At 40.1% G+C, this 19645-nt stretch overlaps 1 protein-coding gene across 3 annotated transcripts in view; it reads right to left on the bottom strand.

Moving 5' to 3' along the window:
- CPB2 (carboxypeptidase B2) overlaps positions 1 to 19645 on the bottom strand; it is a 78444-nt gene that overhangs the window by 9507 nt on the left and 49292 nt on the right. For all 3 annotated transcript variants that reach the window (XM_073614148.1, XM_073614150.1, XM_073614149.1), the window contains exons 10-12: positions 17366 to 17456; positions 14475 to 14677; positions 3236 to 3320 (exon numbers count right to left, since the gene is read on the bottom strand). In XM_073614148.1, coding sequence (XP_073470249.1) covers positions 3236 to 3320; positions 14475 to 14677; positions 17366 to 17456 — 379 coding nt within the window. The remainder of the gene's footprint in view (positions 1 to 3235; positions 3321 to 14474; positions 14678 to 17365; positions 17457 to 19645) is intronic.

Raw genomic sequence — 19645 nt, 5'->3', positions numbered from 1 at the left:
TCTGGGTAAGTTTGTTAGGGGAATGGACAGAATAAGCCATGATATGTGAATATTAGTTTTTTTGTATTTGTATGAATAATTATTGATTTGATATATGATCTTATCTTCATTAGAGCTCTATGAAAATTGGTGATCCTTAGAAATCCCCTGAAGAAGCCAATGCTGGTGAAATATGTTGGGATATAACATGAAATATTGATCGTCTCCTATATATGGACATCAGTGACCACTAATGCGATATATACTATACTCTGATTTTTATTGAACCCAATATTGTTGTAATTTTATATGAATAAACTTTTTTTTTTATACAAAATGTTTTTCTTCCAATTATGGGCACCGTTATAATCCCAATCATCCTGTTGTTGCTATTTTCAATTCAATATGGATGAGGTGCCGGATATCATATTGTCACCCAATTTGCTATTCAAGCTAATACCTACAACCTTTGGTAAATAAGGGAAAGTCTTTTTTGAAGTATAGCAAAGATCTTATTAATATTTTGAAGAATTTGAGAGTAAATGGGGAGTATATTCTGGCAACTGTAGATGTTGAATCACTTTATACGAATATAGAACAAAATATGGTCTAGAAACGATATTATGGTCATTAACCAACTTATCAGCTCTAAAGTAGGAACATACTGAAGTTATAGTAATAGTCCTGAAATTAGCAATGATTTTTGGTACGATAAACAGTCAGGATAAAGGTGTTGCAATGGGAGCAAAGTACACTTCTAGTGTTGGGGGCAAAGCCAAAATTTGTATATAGGATAGCCCCAGCTCTTAGAACTAAGCTGGTTCACAATATTTTAGATCCACCATAAAGAAATGAAACATTTTTAGATCAGAAGGGCCTTAGTAAATCTGGAAGATGCAAGGCATGTAAAACAATGTCTGATAAGGAGAAAAAGAAGAGGCAATTCATGTCATTATCCACCCATAGAAAATATAGTATTCGTAAATTCATATCTTGCCATAGTAAATTCGTTACCTATGCCCTGGAGTTGCAGCTCCAGTACATGGGTCGAATAACTAGGAGACTATCGATAAGGATCAATAAACATTTTAATAATATTAGAAAGGGCTATAAACAACATAGTATATCAAATCCTTTAAGGTTAAAGTAGTATAAGGATCCTAGCCAGCTTGTTTTCTATGGGATAGATAGAATAGTGAATAATCGAAGGGGCTTAAATATGAAAAGGGAAGGGTCAAAAAATGAGACCCAATGAATTTACGAATTAAATACACTGGAACCATTGGGTCTCAATTAAAATTGCTTTATTTCAGACTTTTAATCCAAGTTTTAATTTATTGCTATGTGTAGCCAATATCCATTACAATTTGAGCTATAATGAGATTTTAATATTTTCCTTTATATTGTTCTTACTATCAATATTGCACTATATATGGGGTGGAATTGTTAATTTTAGCTGTGATTATGATTAGATCACTTATTTATAAACTTTGAATGGTTCCTGTGTTAGTATATTTTATTGTGGTTTTCACATTTTATTATGATTTGTTATTATATTGTGTATGGTGATTAAGTTCCACTCTTGCCCACTGGAAGAGATGGAGAGGGCAGATTTGCAGTTTATTTCTACCTCCCAGTACTCATATAGTTTTAATAATATACAAATTACCTTTCTCAGCTTATTTTGCTTATTCTGTGTCTTTTTTTAATGTGGGCGGCAGTTTAATGTTAGCATATTAAGGAAGGAAAGGGTTAACGGCCAAGCATTTATGATCAGCAACCAATCACAGAGACACTGCTTCTTGAAGATGTAATTGATTGGATGAAACGCACATCAAATCTCTAGTGATTGCGCTCCCTCTAGTTGCTGAGTGTTCACAGCTGGGTGCCGAGTGATAGGCACTTTATAATGTGAGTTAGCATTTGTGATTTTTTGGTTTAAATTTTTTTTTTAAATAAATAGTTTTATGCAATGGGATCCCCCTTGTTTGGTCTATATTCCTTTAAATCTGAGCAGAGGAGGATATGGCTGCTGATATCTGGGGGAATAGAGAAAAGGCTGGAGGGAAAGTGAAGTCTAGAGAGAAAGGAAAAGGAGAAAGATTCAAGTGTATCCTGAAGATGGTAGCACACCCTAAATAAAGTACTTTTGGACCTTTAAGTTGATAAGGTCCCACAAATACTGGAGAGTGGCTAGCGAAGTGGGGTGGTGGACACTGGAGCACACAAATATTTTTTTGTGGTGAAGCTACATTCTTAGTATTGCATGTTGGAGTAAAAGTGGATAGGACTCTGACTAATTGAAAACTTTGTGTACTTTCTGCTGCACTTTATACATCATATTGTATGGTGATCATAGGCTAAATCAGGCATGTCCAAAGTTGGACCCAATTGCGGCCCGTGTTCCGGTTTAATATGGCCCCACTGGTAATTTGTATATAAATCTTTTGTGGCCCCCAACGAATCCCTGAGCACCGCGCAGCACTCAGGGATTTGTTGGGGTGCCACAAAAGATATATACCGCATTTATATTTACAACACACACTTTTTTACCCTGAAAATCGGGTGAAAATCATGTGTGCGTGTTATTTGCCGATCATTCAATTTGGCTGCCTTGGAGGGGACAGGAAGGAGGCGAGATTCTCCTGTATGTAATCTGTCAGCGCTTGTCCTGCCCCCCTCCTTGTCCCCTCTGAGGCAGCAGATGGGCATGGATCAATCTACACTGATGGCAATGGTGAGGCTGCATTCATGGCAATGGCGAGGCTGCATTCATGGCAACAGTGAGGCTGCAGATAGGCACTTATTAGGCTGCATTGATGTATACTGACCCTTATTTTGCTTCACAGTTTTTTATTTAAAATTTAAACTTCCCTCTTAAAGTGAAGGTGCGTGTTATATGCCAATACATATGGTATATCCAAATAACACGCCCAAGCTCATCCTTAGTCCTGAGCGGCGCTCAGGGGATTGTTGAGATATATATATATATATATATATATATATATATATAGACTCTTAGACTCTTTTACCACACACAGCCACAAAGGCAAGAGAATTCTTGTTGGGCAGTATATTTGTAATTTGCATTTAATTTTAATGTTTCAAAGAATATCAGGCAAAATGGTCGGCTCTCACGCATGTTCACTTCATCAAATCTGGCCCTCTTTGAAAAAAGTTTGGACACCCCTCGGCAAAATAGATATATTTTATTTATTTTTATTTTTATTATATATTGTTTGCAACCAATACTTACAGATAGTATTTGCTCCTGGGCCAGATACATATTTGATTTTTGAGGATAGCTTAATACCATCAATGACTCTATTTGCCAGCTGTGCCTAAAGAAAAAAATTGTAATAGTGAAAGCAACTTTAAAGAGACAGTTTAGCTTATATTGCAGTTGAATATTATTAACAACCTAACAACCATTCAAGTGTTCTGTTCATACCGGGAACGTTTTACTGTGTATCATATAACAGCTTTATTTTTATTTTTTGCAATGTCTGCTTAAACTCTGTGGAGGCCCCTAAGCAGTGGAAACCTTGATGCCCCCCTTGCAGGTTTCTGGAGGTTTTTCATGCATGTGCTCTAGTGAGATAACATTGAACTTGTTGAACCAGTAGATGGCAGTGTTTATAACTTTGTAGCTGCATCTATGCTATGTTCAATGTCTTTTCCCTGAATAAAGTTGCTGTTTCCTGTCTGCAGTTAAAGTGGAGGTCCACCCTAAAAAAAAAAATTACATAAGCAGGCTTTTTAAAACATTTTTAAAAAACATTTGAAAAAAAATTTTTTTTTTACCTACCCTAAATGCCTGTTGCTAGGCAGTCTTCCTAATCTGCCACTTCCTTCTCCAAGGAGCTGTTCCTTCTCTTCATCCCTCACGTGGTGTTCTGGGAAACTGGGCGTGCTGTCTTCTGGGACCTGTGTGTGTCTCAGAACTCAGCCGCCAATTCACAAAGCACCTCGCGACTCGCGCATGCGCAGTAGGAAATGGGCAGTGGAGCTGCAAGCCTCCACTGCCTGTTTCCCTTAGATAGAATGGCAGCGCTGGTACCCGATCTGATGGATGGATCGTCCTCTGGGGGCCGGCCGACATTGCGTGCTCCCTGGACAGGTAAGTGTCCTTATTAAAAGTCAGCAGCTACATTGTTTGTAGCTGCTGACTTTAACATTTTTTTTTTTTCAGCTGGAACACCGCTTTAAGGTGGTTCTGAAGGCAAAAGTGTGAGGAAAGGCCTTCTGTGCACAGGTTAACAGGTTCCTTTTTGTGCTCACTGGAATTGGGCATTTGCGCGCGCACACAAGCTCTCGCGCAACCTGTGACATATGTTGGCACCAACCAGGCTATTTAAACTCAGCCAGTGCTCAGGTTCAGTGCTGCTTTGTCTTTCAGCCTTCTGTATCTCCTGTGTTCCTGTTATCCTGTATTCTGATAACAGTTACTGACCACTCTCTGAACTCCATCTGCACCGTCCCCGGCTTGTCCTTAACCTCAGCTACTGTCTGCTCCATTGGCTTCTATTGCACTGATTGGCTCCTGACTATAGGGGTGCACAGCCTATTGCATTACGCTTTGCACCCCAAAGCTCAAACACACATGCGTGTGTATATATATATATATATATATATATATATATATATATACACACACACACACATTATATTGTCAAACGTATTGGGATGGCTGCCTTTACACACACATGAACTTTAATGGCATCCCAATCTTAGTCCATAGGGCTGAATATTGAGTTGGCCCACCCTTTGCAGGTATAACAGCTTCAACTCTTCTGGGAAGGTTGTCCACAAGGTTTAGGAGTGTGTCTATGGGAATGTTTGACCCTTTGTCAGCAAATCCCTGTGAGACGTCTGGCACATAGATGTGCGCAAGCGCATAGAGCTTCCCATAGAACAGGCACATGCATGCGCGTGAGAGTCCGCAATCGTGTGTGCGCATGCGAACGTGGGCATAGTTCCTCTAGGCGCCAGATGGCCTATTTAAAGGGAGTCGAGCCTCCTATCCTTTGCTGACTGATCTTCAGCTGTGTCCTGTATCTTTATCTGATCCTGTGGGCTCTCCTAGTTACTGACCTGGCTTGTTCTTTGACCTTGGCTGTGTATCCTGTTTCTGTGCTGCTGCTCACTTCTGACCCGGCTCCATTCCTGACTCTGGTTCTGTTTATGATTTGGTACCCCGCTGCCCGTCTGCTGATGACCCTGGCTATTCCTGAGACTCTGATCCTGGCTTCTGTTAACCCTCGGGTGCCTGCCTGGCTTCCTCTTGCTCCAGTTCTGCACACCGCTGCATACTCCAGTCTCCAGAACCCTGACAAGCTGCCGACCCAGAATCATCCACATCAGGCACTCATGTCCCTCTTGTCCTTCAGCTTCCTCTGTCTGATCCTCAGTGGGGCTAGGTCAGGAGATAAGAGAGACTGACCTCATCAACTCAGTCTCCTATCAGGTACCTGACACCCTTCTTCCAGAAGTGCATTTGTGAGGTTGGGCACTGATGTTGGATGAGAAGGCCTGGCTCGTAGTCTTTGCTCTAATTCATTCCAAAGGTGCTTTATCGGGTTGAGGTCAGGACTCTGTGCAGGCCAGTCGGGTTCCTCCACCCCAAACTCCCTCATCCATGTCTTTGTGCACCTGTCCAAATCATTTGGTGGTGGGGGGATTATGGCGTGGGGTTGTTTTTCCGGGGTGGGCTTGGCCCCTAGGTTCCAGGGAAGGTGTCAGTATACCAATACATTTTGAACAATTTCATGCTCCCAACTTTGTGGGAACAGTTTGGGGATGGCCCCTTCCTGTTCCAACACAACTGCGCACCAGTGCACAAAGCAAGGTCCATAAATACATGGGCTTAGCAGGGGTGGTGGAAAATTAACTTCAAGTGCAATAATTCACATTATAATAGTGACTAAAACATCAAAAATTAAGTGTAACAATCTAAAAAATAAAAATTCCAAAGTGCTATAATGGTGTGAACCTCCCAACTAAAAAGTTGTTGCACATGAAGTTAATTTGTATTGCAATTATCTGTAGAGGGGGTTCCACCATCCCTGCTAAGTTTCATTTGTTATGTCTTGTTTTCATTTTGAATTAGATGTGAAGTTGCGTATCACAGAGACCGGTATTGTGGTAATATTCAAGTTTATTGAGATTTCCATACATTAGAGGGTTCCACTATTATTGTTAAGTTATTGATTAGTAAGTTAGGGCTGCACTTTTTTATTTTTTTTGTCATGTGGGAACACATAACAGTGCTTAGCGGCAAGCCTTTTACTGACCCTTTTTTATTTTACCTCCAGTAGTTTATTGTAAATAGTGGTGTGGTGATTACCTATTATACTAAAAATTGGCATGTGGCATTAATAAACATTGACAGATTTCAGTTGTGCTCCACCAGGCCACCCCCCCCCCCCCCCCTCCATGGACAATGTGCCTGGCTGCAGAGTTCATCTGCCTATCCCTGCACTCAGTGCACTGATGGGCACTGATTGGCAGCACCGATGGGCACTGATTGGCAGCACTGATGGATACTGATTGGCACTGATAGGTGGCACTGATTGGCAGTGCCAAATAATTCTAGCCAAAGAACTCCTCTGTAACTCTAAACTGGTAACCTGTAAAAAAAATGTAAAGCGTTGCCCATGGAGATTTTTAAGTATCATAGTTTGTCGCCATTTAACAAGCGTGCACAATTTTAATGTGTTACATATTAGGTATCTATTTACTTGGAGTAACGTAATCTTTCACATTATACAAAAAAATTGGGCTAAGTTCAGTGTTTTGTATTTTTTTTAAATCATGAAATTTTTTTTGCCCGAAAAAACACGTTTGAAAAACTGCTGTGAAAATGCCACGTGACATAAAAAATTTCAACAACCGCCATTTTATTTCCTAGGGTCTCATGCTAAAAGAAATATATAATGTTTGGGGGTTCTAAGTAATTTTCTAGCAATAAAACACTGATTTTTACATGTAGCCCAGAAACAGAAATCATGAATAGTGACTATGCTTCTGTCGCAGTCTGTGTTAAAGACAAAAAATAGAAATACAAACAGTAACATGCAGCAAGAAACACATGAATGTGCTGTGTGCAAGAAACAAGGTCATTTATTGCAGAATCTGGAAAGCTAGAATGCAAAAACAAACTAAACGACAAAAGTGTAAAGGAAGAAACTGATTTTGCTTCAGATAACGAATATTTTCCAAAAGCTGCACCTCATTTTTGCAGGCATGGTGTGTTGATTTATGAGCCACAAGTCAGATGACAAATGACAGAAATTTCTTTATTCACCTTGACCAGAGGAAAACTTGTCCTGTATGTCCCTGCTTATGAAACTAATCTTTCATCGGTGAAGAAGCTCACAAAACAAGGAAATGTAGTGACCTTCCAAAATGACAGTTGTGTCATCACAAAAGGGGATATCTTACTTGCAAAGGCTAAAATTACAGATGAACTGCATCAGCTGAACTGCAAAGAGGTGGTTAATACCGCCAAAGAGGAAAAACATTCAAACTGCATTCACACATGGCACAGACGGCTTGGGCACAGAAGGTTTGACATAATAAAGAATTTAACTGAGAAAGATTATGCAAGTGCAATAAAAATGAATCCATGTTATAAAACAATGAACTGCACCAGCTGTATAAAATGAAAATGACAATAATGCCTTTCCAAAGCAGAGTAACAGCAGAACTAAAAAAACCTCTGGACATAATTAATTCAGATCTTTGCGGTCCAATGGAAAAATTGACTCCAGGAAAGAAGATATCTTTTCACTTTTTTAGATTTTACTCCAGGTATACTGGGGGGGGGGGGGGGGTTGCTGATGGCGGTGTTGTCGGGGGGAATGGCTGGTCTTAGTCCATCAATCATCAATTATTGAAGCACATTACTTCTATTATCACATTGTCATTGTAATGAAATAGTTTCACTCACCATAATGCAGAATCAGTGGGAGCCCTGAGCTTGCCACTGTCGCCACCAGATGCAGAGTGTCACTTGCCACCATCACTTGCCCCCAGTTGCAGCTTGTCACTTGCCGTCACCTGCCACCAGATGCAGCTTGTCACTTGCCACTGTCGCCTGCCACCAGATGTAGCTTGTCACTTGCCACTGTCGTCTGCCACCAGATGCAGCATGTCACTTGCCACTGCCACTGCCACTGCCACCAGATGCAACGTGTCACTTGCCATCATTGCCTGCCACTAGATGCAGCATGTCATTTGCCACCGTCACCTGCCACCAGATGCAGCCACTGTCGCCTGCCACCAAATGCAGCTTGTCACTTGTCACCGTCACCTGCCACCAGATGCAGTGTGTCACTTGCCACCATTGCCTGCCAGCAGATGCAGCATGTCACTTGCCACCATCACCTGCCACCAGATGCAGCATGTCACTTGCCACCGTCACCAGCCATCAGATGCAGCTTGTCACTTGCCACCGTCACCAGCCACCAGTTGCAGTGTGTCACTTGCCACTATCCCTGGCCACCAGATGCAGCATGTCACTTGCCACTGTTGCCGGCCACCAGATGCAACTTGTCATTTGCCACTGTTGCCAGCCACCAGATACAGCATGTCACTTGCCACTGTCACCAGCCACCAGATACCAGATACAGAATGTCACTTGCCACCTTTGCCTGCCACCAGATGCATCTTTTTTTACTTGCACCGTCAGCTGCCACCATATGCAGCTTGTCACTTGCCACCAGATCACGCATGTCACTTGCCACCATTGCCTGCCACAAGATGCAGCTTCCCACTGTACCCTGCCACCAATAGATGCAACTTGCCACTTTTTAAGAATTTAGGGCCAATTTCTGACAGTAGTGAAAGTACTTCAACAGTGAAAGGCGCTCCTCGTCTTTTCTCAGCGCTACGGACTCCAACATTCAGGAGCATGAGGAAACCGTCACATGTGCAGTTAGGCTCGATTCACACCTATGCATGTTGCTTTTGAGTGTTTCTGCAGTGTTTTTTGTGGTGCTTGCCACGTTTTTGAGCAGCGTTTTTACAGCATTTTTGCTGCGCTTTTGCTGCGTTTTGCGTTTTTTTTTTACAGTTTGTTTTAGACTGTATACAGTCTAAAAAAAAGAAAAAACGCCAAAAATGCAAAACACTGTAAAAACTCCACAAAAACGCTGCAAAAACGCTGTACTTGCATTTTTAAAGCTGGTCCATTGAATTCTATTACATGCAAAACGCTGCATTTTGCATGAAAAAAAGTCCCTGACCCTTTCCAATAACACAGAGGTGCAAAAATGCATTGATGTGAACATGTTCTATAGGAACCCACATTAAAAAAATCCCATTCATTTATGCAAAATGCAAAATACATAAAAAAATGCGTTAGTGTGAATGGAGCCTTAAACTCAACAGGGTTCACCTATGAGATGTAGATAGGAGGACCTAGCCTCTGCCACTGCAGCTCCTTCAGTGCAGCCTGTGTGTCCCAGCTGCAAACAGGGTACAGACCAGCAACGGTCCACAGCTCAAGAGGTTGAGGATCCCTGTGTTACACAACAATGGTGACGTACCAGAGAAACTTGAACAGTATTTGGCTCAAGTAAGCAACAAATTTGGCAAAATGCTGAGTGTATTGCGCACAGACAATGGAACTGAATATATGGGTGATAACACTCAGGCGATTTTCAGAAAGCATGGCATAATATTTCAAACTACTGTACCATACAACCCATAACAAAACAGAGTTGCAGAAAGAATGAGCTGTACTCTATGTGAGAGTGGAAGAACCATGCTGTTTGATGCAGATATGCTAATCACATACTGGGAGGTGACAATTATGACCGCATGCTATCTCCAAAATCAACTACCAGGAAAATCAACTGAGAAAACTCCATATGAACTGTGGAATAGAATGGCCCAGAATTTGAAGCATCTAAAAAAATTTTTTAAAAGGTACAAAATGAGATTCTCGCGCAAAGGAAGGTTAACTTGTGGGGTACAGTGAATCTCAAAAGGGATACAGAATTATATAGCAAAACACAAACAAGGTAACCATCAGTAGAAGTGTAAATGTCGTAAAAACTTCAAAGTGTTCAAAATTTCATGAACACAAACACTTCAAAACTGAGGGAAATTCCACATCAGTGTGACATGATGATAAGCAAAAAAGTAATACAAAAATATAAATTAACACAGACAAATGCTGTAAAAGAAGAAAACCGCCAGAAGAGGCTTTAATCAGGAAATCCACCAGAAGCAATAAAGGCATCCTAGCCAAACGTCTGTCCTATGTTGCTCGCATAGCATTAAAACCAGAGCCAGATTTGATTTGATTTGATTTGAGATGCAACCCGCTGGTTGAAAGATAATAAATTAAAATTATATGGCCTGCCTTACTGGCAGCACCAAACTATACTTGGGTTATCAGGATTCAAGGCCCGTGATTCACTTATCTTTTCACCCTTTGGTGAAATAATAAAAAAGGGTTACAACCTCTATACATTGTGTAGCCAGGTACTGGCACAAGGTTTCTGTAGGTAATGTTTGACTGAACTACACCAAACTGTTGTGGGACAGCAAGTTCCAGTATGTCCATCCATTGTGTTCCTATTGACTTTCATTGCTCCTTCCTAATTGGCCCAGATCAGGTGCCAGTGGGGAGAATGTGCTGAAGAAAAGGATCATAGGATGTGTAGTTCCATCACCTTTATTTGGAACTGCACTTTGTTAGGAAAAATAAAACTTCAGGGTTCCAGTAACTGGAGAGGAGGGGAAGAGGTCAGTTTTAACTGCCGGGAAGGTTCGGAACTGGGGAAAGAGACAGGTATTTGGGACAGAGTGCTGAGATTACTGATGTCTGTTTGCCAGTCTATCCTCATCTGTTCCAGAAGCACAGAGTGGGGTGGCCAGTCTGCTCCCAGCTGTTCCAGAAATGCCAAGTGGATTTGCCAGAGTCGTTGCATCAGTCCATGAGGGGCCCCTCTGCCATCAGTACCGTCAACTGAAGCGCAGGTGTTTGGTGAGAGAGTTGATAACCCATTCCCATTCACTGCCTCATCTCATCACCCATTGAGAGTTTTCTAGCCTATTGAGTCCATCATCAAGGCTACTACCTCATATATCCAGAACTGCATTTCTGACTCAGTATTGCTTTTGTTAACTCCCCTCCCTTCCTGAACTTATTATAGCCCTGCTACTGGTTTGATTTAATGAATTAAATCCCTCCTGTTACCTTTGCTACAGTTGTCCTTCAGACTTTAAGCAGGGGAAGACCATTGAGCTCCATCAATTGTGCCCCATCATAAGTGCCCCAACCAAATTGGCAAAACCAAATCCTCTTTCCTCTTCTGTGGGGTAAATTATTTTTCCCTCTTTCTTCCAATATCCACCTCCACAGACTTTACCATCCCAGCCTCATTCAGTTATTGGAGTTTGCTTAAAGTGTGTACAATAAACTTTTGCAGGTAGGGTTGGACATAGTTGGGTCACTCCAGGGGTCTGATGGTGGCATTTCCAGAGGGATTGGTACCATATTGCTTGGCTGCCATCATTGCATCCCTTGTGATCCCATTACAGTTTAAGCTGATCTTAGCATCTGGTGAAGCCCGGGCCCGGTCATTCTTTGCCTTATTGTCCACAAACATCTGTACCAAAGAAGGTCTTTGTATAGTGTTAGGGGTTATTGTATGCTCTTGTTCATTAAATGTGTTACTTTACTCTGGTTTGGACTGTTTGATATTATTAGATCTACAGTTCATACTTTATTTGGTGATGCTTGTTTTATTGATTGGGGGGGGGTGTCAAAGTGGTAACATCAATAGTTAATTCATCAGATTAGTCTCAGAGGGCTACAATTGTATTGTCTATTTATTCACCTCTAGTTTCTGTGCTTGTGGAACTCTGACACAGAAAATGTCATTAGAACAGGAAGTAGGAAGAATTTCCAAAATACTAATAAAAGCCGAAGTGAGGTTAGTGAGATTATTTCAAAAAGTCCAGTGCTTCAAACATCCAACTTCAATTTCCAAACAGGTATGTATATTCTAAAATCTCCAATCTCCCAGACTCTTACCAGTGACCCAGTCATAAAAATTGGGTCCAATAAAGCCCTTGTTCTCCAACCCTTCTGTGTCTTCTCTATTTATTTAGTGTTCTTCTTATTTTCTCTGTATGTTCCCAAAAGAAAAAACTCATATAGTGTAATATCTCCAATACTCATTATACAAAAATAAATCAATGTGCTCTCTTGTGTACATGTTCACCAAATGGTATCAAAACACCAGTAATCTGTGAGCCGTTCTCCCCCTCAGCCTAAATGCTTACCCAAAAGCACAAACTTTATCACATATCTTAAAGTTAGTTCTTCCAATTTCCAGTTCTGAATTTACCTTTCCACAGTATCTCTCCAAGAAAGAAAAATATATAATAGTGTAGTATAGTACATTAAAAATAAATATAAATATAATATACCTTAAAATTTGCTCACATTAACCTGTGCTCATATTTGTGCCAAATCAGTGATCCACTTACAACAGCTACAGTGTACTTCCCATGTGCCACACACCTTACCCTAGCAACCCCTAAACACAGCATTGAGTGATCTCGTTTTAAACTCCAATTTTCATAGACCAGATCCTTCTGGCAGTAAAACATTCAACTCTACAAAAAAAATTGGTATGAAGATGCAGAACATGTAAAGAAAAAAAGGGAAGCCAATAATGCAGAAATCCATTGTGATAGTCTGGCATATAGGTGCTCCTCAGGTTGTTGGGTGTATATAACTGGGGGATTCCCTAGTGTGTGCAGCTCCCCTGAATAGAATACGCAGTCACCTGGATACTGAGGACAAGTTTTCTATTATTGTGATTGGACTTAGATATAAGCAATGTTTTGTGGCAGATGAGTATCTATACCAATTGTTGATACAATTACTTGTCTCCTGATATGGCATAAGGCTTATTCTACCCTCACCAGTTGAAGTAATTTCTAGTTGGGACATATTTTATCCCGTCAACCTTCATAATTCATGTCCAGCTGACTGTACAAGCTCACCTAACACACACCATTTTTCACAGTCTCCTTGCTATAGCTCCAAAGCACTGTGCCAATTTTCTCTGCTGCCAAGGCATAAAAGGTCCTGAAGAAGCTTATTGATGTGACACGCGTCAACCTCTTGGACAGTTCAGCAAACTTAAGGTTTTCATTATGAATGTATATGGCTTAATTTTTGTGAGGGATTTGTTCCCATGTGGTTTTAACACATTATTTTATTATTTGTAATAAAGATTTATATTTTAAGAAATTTTTGTGTTAGTCCCTTTCTCGGACCATTAAAGTCCAATATATAAGGTACTTTTTTTGAAATGATATACATTATGGATGTGGTACATTTACAATAGCCAACTATTTCTCTTTCTAATATAACCTTAGAATCACTTTAATCATACGAGTCCCAGGACCATTTTCACTTTTCAGCTATTGGCCTATTTTTTCAGCAATAACATTTTTATTACTTTAGATACATAAGTTAGGTTAATATACTTTTTTTTTATGCGGGGGACAAGAAAAGAAATGGTCCACCTTTTGGTAATGTTGTCCTAAAAGTTTCATTGATCACTAAAGATAAAAATACACTTTGACCAATTAAATTAAAATGAACAATCGTTACTATAGATAAAAGTTACTACTGTATCATCACTGAAATAGCTGCTATTAGAAGATCCTATACACAGATCAGGACTTCAAACAGGATTTCAAACTAATAGCATGTCCTGCTAGCTTGCATGCACGGTTTACTAGGAAAGAGCTCTTGGATGTACCTGGAGGAGCATCATTTCACAGTTTGCCTCTGGCAGCAAAAAGGCTGGGCTAGGAAGAACCCTTGTAGTAAGCTTTAGAAATCTCACAGATGGTCTAACCCTTAAGCCCCTTTCACATGGCCAGATCCGTTTTTGCTCAGCAGGGGATCTGTCTGCTAATCTCCTGCTGAGCTGAGTGGAGCAGGTAGATGACAGGTCCGTGTCTGCTAAACTTAGGCAGAGCAGGCGCAGAGACAGCCTGCTCTGCTCTATGGGCAGCTGGATGTAAACAGATCGGCTGTCAGTTTACACTCAGTTTACACTTTTGCCGGATTAGATTGGCCCGGAGGTGTAAACTGACACAAGTCCCTTTACATCCAGCGCTCCATAGAGGAGAAAGGAGGGTCCAATCAAGTTGTTTTTCAGCCAGATCCGATCAAACCCTTCATTCTCTATGGAGTGCCAGATGTAAAAAGACTTGAGTCTGTTTACACCCGCCTGGCTATCTTTGGGTCCAATCCAATCTGGCAAAAGAGAACAGAATGGGATCTGTTCCCTCGTGTAAAAGGGTCCTCTCTCATTCTTTCCAAAACTGAGTTGGGCTCTACATTGACATTTACAATTACATGAAATATTTTGTTCTCTTTAAGCCACTAGACTGTCACCTATAAATATATCAACATCTACAAAAATGTACAAAATGGGCCTGTCTCTTACCAGTTCATCATGATCCTTGGACTTTTCTTTTTTATAAGAATACGGAAACAGCACCATCTGAGAGTAAGAGTGAATTGTTATGTAACCTTTTATTATATCCAAATTTTGTTTGATAAAATCAACCACTGCAGCCACTTCAGGTTCAGATTCTGGAAAACGTCCACAGTATGTTTCATGACAAGGATTACTGGAGGCTCCTTCAGCTAGAAATAAGGAAATGGTTATTCTGTAGGCACAGTTTCCTTTAATATTCTTAAGGCCCATTCTCAACCTGCACTTAAAATGCATGCTACCGAGCTTGTTCACGCCACATATGTTGAGCTTCATTAATCAGCAAAGTCCCAACGCATGTGTTGGCAGGTGCAGTCTGGTTTCTCTACTGCAAGTGGCACCAAACCTCATCGGCATTGCAGAGAGAGAAGTCATGAGGAGCATGGTTTCCTGGGTCATTGGGGCAGCTATCTTATTGGATGCTGGTGCCCCATGTTACTCCGGCAGACATCTTAGGTCAGGCAGAGTCTATTTAAGATCCTGGCTCCTGGGCTTGGAGCGCATTTCACATGTGGGTAGCGCAGAGACAGGTTACCTGTCTGCCAGGGACAGTGCTTAGTGTCAGGCAGAGGTTTCAGATGAGCAGGGAAAATGCAGTGACACGCCATTCTTCCTGGAAGCCTTTCCACTTGGGTACAGACTGACCAGCCAGGACACATTCTGCCCCTCAAGACAGACCATATTGGCACACCTGAGACCTACTGCTAACACTTTGCTATACATATTGTGAGTGTACCTGGTCGGGCTGTCTTCAAACCGGGCTAGCTGTACTTTCTAAACCTTAATTGCAATACAATTCTGTTTCTGCAACTGCACTCTGAATGTGTTTACTGCAGCCACACCCCGCTGCGCCTCCCCATACATGGACAAGGTGAAATACATTGCTATGTATTTTGTCAGTTCACACCAATGCACTGAAAAATGAGGCAGGCACCATTTTATTGCATCGTGCTGCATTGTGTAAAAGGGAAGTAATGTATTTCTTAAAAAAAAAACACACCTTAACATGCAAAAAAACAGTGCATGCACCTCAACGCACATCATTGGCACATGCCTGGCTGATGTGCATGTTGTGATGTGAAACTACCCTTGTTACTGCATAGTGTAGTCAGTTGTGGAGCAATTTATTTTGCGTTGCACCCCAATGCACTACATTTTAGTGTACCACAGTACACACTACATGATAAAAAAAAAATTGCATCTCTGCTAAATGTGCATTCCATTGGCACTCAATTCAAAATTATTATTGTGATAAAGAGTGTAGCTGCGCTGACTGTAAAGTGATATATATACCTTACCACGTGAACAATTTTTATCTGTGATTTCTGAAAAATTATTAATAAATTCATTCATCAAAACTCAGAATAATAAAAACTGAAATGAAAGAAATTACTAAAATGAAAAATCATGTGTTAACAATGGTCCCAATAATCCTCTTCACAAGCTGCCTATCCGAATCTCACGTGCACAAATTCACATCCGTGATTTGGAAAACATTTCACCAATTCGTAAAGCACCACCACCTTAAAATGGACGCTCACCAGAACCAGGGAGAAATTGCACCTTTGGTTTATGCTGGAATAACCACTCCACTCTTATAGGTATATCTGAGGTTCCCCAAATTGGTTGCTACTGGTTACTCCTTACACCTCCACATTAGTCTCGGTATCTCATAAAAAGCAGACATCCATCATTGCGCAACATATTTTTAAAATGTATTAAATCAATAGAGTAAAAATATAGTATATACACTCACAAGTCTGGTGCCTTTAGACCAGCACTGAGTCTTTCCAGCAGTGTGTTTTTGGCCCTAGATAGCGCCGTTCCGTCTCCCAGGATTGGCGTGCGGTCCAAGCCTCGATCTGGTACAGGTTGGGGCAGGTAGTGATGTTGGCGTTTACCCAGAAGCCTCTACGCATTTCAAATACAATCATGCGTCATCAGGAAGCCCAGAAAACACATAGAGTCTTCTGGGTAAACGCCGATGTCACTTCCTGCTCCAACCAGTGGCAACCAATTTGGGGAACCTCAGATATACCTATAAGAGTGGAGTGGTTAACCCAGCATAAACCAAAGGCAATTTCTCCCTGGTTCTGGTGAGTGTCCATTTTAGAAGGTGGTGGTGCTTCACGAATTGTCAAAAAGTTTTCCAAATCACGGAGCTTGTGAAGAGGATTATTGGGACTATTGTTAACACATGATTTTTCATTTTAGTAATTTCTTTCATTTCAGTTTTTATTATTCTGAGTTTTGATGAATGAATTTATTAATAATGTTTCATGAATTACAGATAAAGAATTGTTCATGTAGTAAGGTATATATATCACTATTGGGTCAGCGCAGCTACACTCTTTATCACAATACTACCTACTCCACAGTATTGGTGGGGGATTTATAACTGCAGCAGATCTGACATTTAAAGATAAATTTACGTATCATATATTTTTTTTTTTGCGCCGGTGACACACTTTTTCAATTCAAAATTAATAGGCTGCCTTGACGCAGCACACATTAACACATGTGTTTACTAAAGTGCACTAGTATGAACTTTTTTCAATAGAAATTGTATTGCAGAAGTTACTCTTAGATTCAAATGTATAACCACAAAGGGACATATTTTAAAACATGCTTACTCATTTGCATTTACAAAAGTGTGCACTCTGGGATTATATTAGTAAATATCGACAATATGATTAAAGTATTGTAGCTGTTTTGTTAGTAGTTAATTTGAGTTTGGTGAATGGGTTGTTTTCCATAATGTTAACCCTTGATTTAAAAAATAAAAAATACTTGACGTATTACATAAGTGAAATTATAAAGTTAAAGCATAAAAAGCATACCACACCACCCTGCATCAAAGTTCCTATTAAGATCTACTCCAATGCATTTGTTATGTGGATGTATAGAGCGATTCTTTCTCCACATCCGATGCTGAAAAAAAAAACAAGCTTGTGTCATCTACAGTTATTTAATGGTTTTAAACAGATTCTCACATAAACCATAGCAGTTGCATATGATGAGTATCTGATGCTTTACAAATCTGGACTGGAAGAAAGCAATTATGGGTAGACATTTGGATGTTAGGAGCATATAGTGGGGAAAAGTATTCAGACCCCCTTAAATTTTTCACTCTTTGTTATATTGCAGCCATTTGCTAAAATCATTTAAGTTCATTTTTTTCCTCATTAATGTACACACAGCACCCCATATTGACAGAAAAACACAGAATTGTTGACATTTTTGCAGATTTATTAAAAAAGGAAAACTGAAATATCACATGGTCCTACGTATTCAGACCCTTTGCTCAATATTTAGTAGAAGAACCCTTTTGATCTAATACAGCCATGAGTTATTTTGGGAAAAATGTTTTTCACACCTGGATTTGGGGATCCTCTGCCATTCCTCCTTGCAGATTCTCTCCAGTTCTGTCAGGTTGGATGGTAAACAAAAAAACCTTAGGCGCATTTAAAAACATAACTAGTATAAGCAGCCTTCAAAATTTCCACTTGCTTCATCACATTAGGAGAGTGGAAATAAGCTGAAAGCGAGATGAGGTGGGGGCGGGGCGGGGTGGGGTTGGGCGGGAGCTGCCAAAGTTTTTTTTTCCTATTAACAAGCTGGTGATTGGTTGCTCGGACCACCTAGCAACCAATCACCAGCTTGTTAATAGGAAAAGTTAACTTTGGCAGCCCCGCTCCCATGTCTAGTGCTGTGCTTTGCTGTAAGTCTCTCTTCATCCTAAATTAGTGAAAGTGTTATTCATTGGTTTTAATTTTTTTAATGCTATACTTAATATAGCATTAAAATAGGGCTGAAACAACTAATCGATTAATAGAAAATTAATCGATTATGAAATTAATCGATTACTATTTTCATAATCGATTAATCGGCCAGTAACATAATGGGGTTAAAAAAAAACTAAAATGAGCCCTTTATACAAAAAGAGCAAATAATCGCTACTGCAAATATTACTTTCACAGTTCTACACTAAAAAAAAAATTAACCCCTTACAATAGTGATTATCTGCTTTTTTTGTACTATAAACGGCTAATTTTAGTTTTTTTCACCCCATTATGTTACTAAATGTCTTAGACCTGGTTCACATCTATGTGTTTTTTGGTGCTTTTTGCAGAAAACGCACTACAGTTCATTCACATGGTTTCCTATGGGACACATTCACGCAAAACGGTGCTTTTTTTGGTTCAATATACTTCAATAGAGAAGCTGCAGAAAAGCATGTAATGCCTTTTTGCAGCAATATGGGTTTTTAATCTGCCAACAAATTGGCCAAAAAAATGCAAAAACGCAAATCGCAGCAAAATCACGTGCACAAAAATCAAAACGCATAGCAAAAAGCACTGCAGAAACAGATGAAAAGCACACTGATCAATTTTCAGACGAGAATATTCAGACGAAAAATATCTTTGTACATTCACTGAATGAAAGAACGAATAGTATATACAGTATATCTCCTCTAATAGTTTATACAGTATATCTCCTTTAATAGTTTGTACAGTATATCTCCTCTAAAAGTATATACAGTATATCTCCTCTAATAGTATATACAGTATATCTCTTCTGTCTGTTATGCTCAGTGGATTCGATATTTTGCTCCCTAACCATATAGTTGGTTATTTATATTTACCACTACATAGAGATATTTAAGAATAAATTACCTTTTTTTTTAAACTGTACACATTAACTAAATTATACACCACACTTTTTTTTAAGGTTATTAACCGAATAATTGATTAATCAAAACAATAATCGGCCAACTATGAAAATAATCGTTAGTTGCAGCGCTACATTAAAATATTTACTTAAAGCGGTGCTCCAGGCTCCCTTACCAAAAATTGAAAGTCAGCAGCTACAAATACTTTAGCTGCTGACTTTTATTATTATTAACCTGTCCATGAATCCAGCGGTTTTTCAATCCGCTCTCGGGTGCTGCCACTGCCATCTCAGGTAAGGGAAATCGGCAGTGAAGCCTTGCGGCTTCACAGCTGGCTCTCCACTGCGCATGTGCAAAGTGTGCTGCACTTTGTGAATGGCCCGGCGGCAGGGAGAGGAGGAGGGGGGCCGAACTTCCGCATGAGTCCGCATGAGTAGCCAATCATATT

The sequence above is a fragment of the Aquarana catesbeiana genome, linkage group LG02 (assembly GCF_042186555.1).
Source record: "Aquarana catesbeiana isolate 2022-GZ linkage group LG02, ASM4218655v1, whole genome shotgun sequence".
Taxonomy (NCBI): domain Eukaryota; kingdom Metazoa; phylum Chordata; class Amphibia; order Anura; family Ranidae; genus Aquarana; species Aquarana catesbeiana.
Note: the sequence above shows the minus strand (reverse complement) of the source record. Positions and strands in the feature narration are given on the sequence as shown.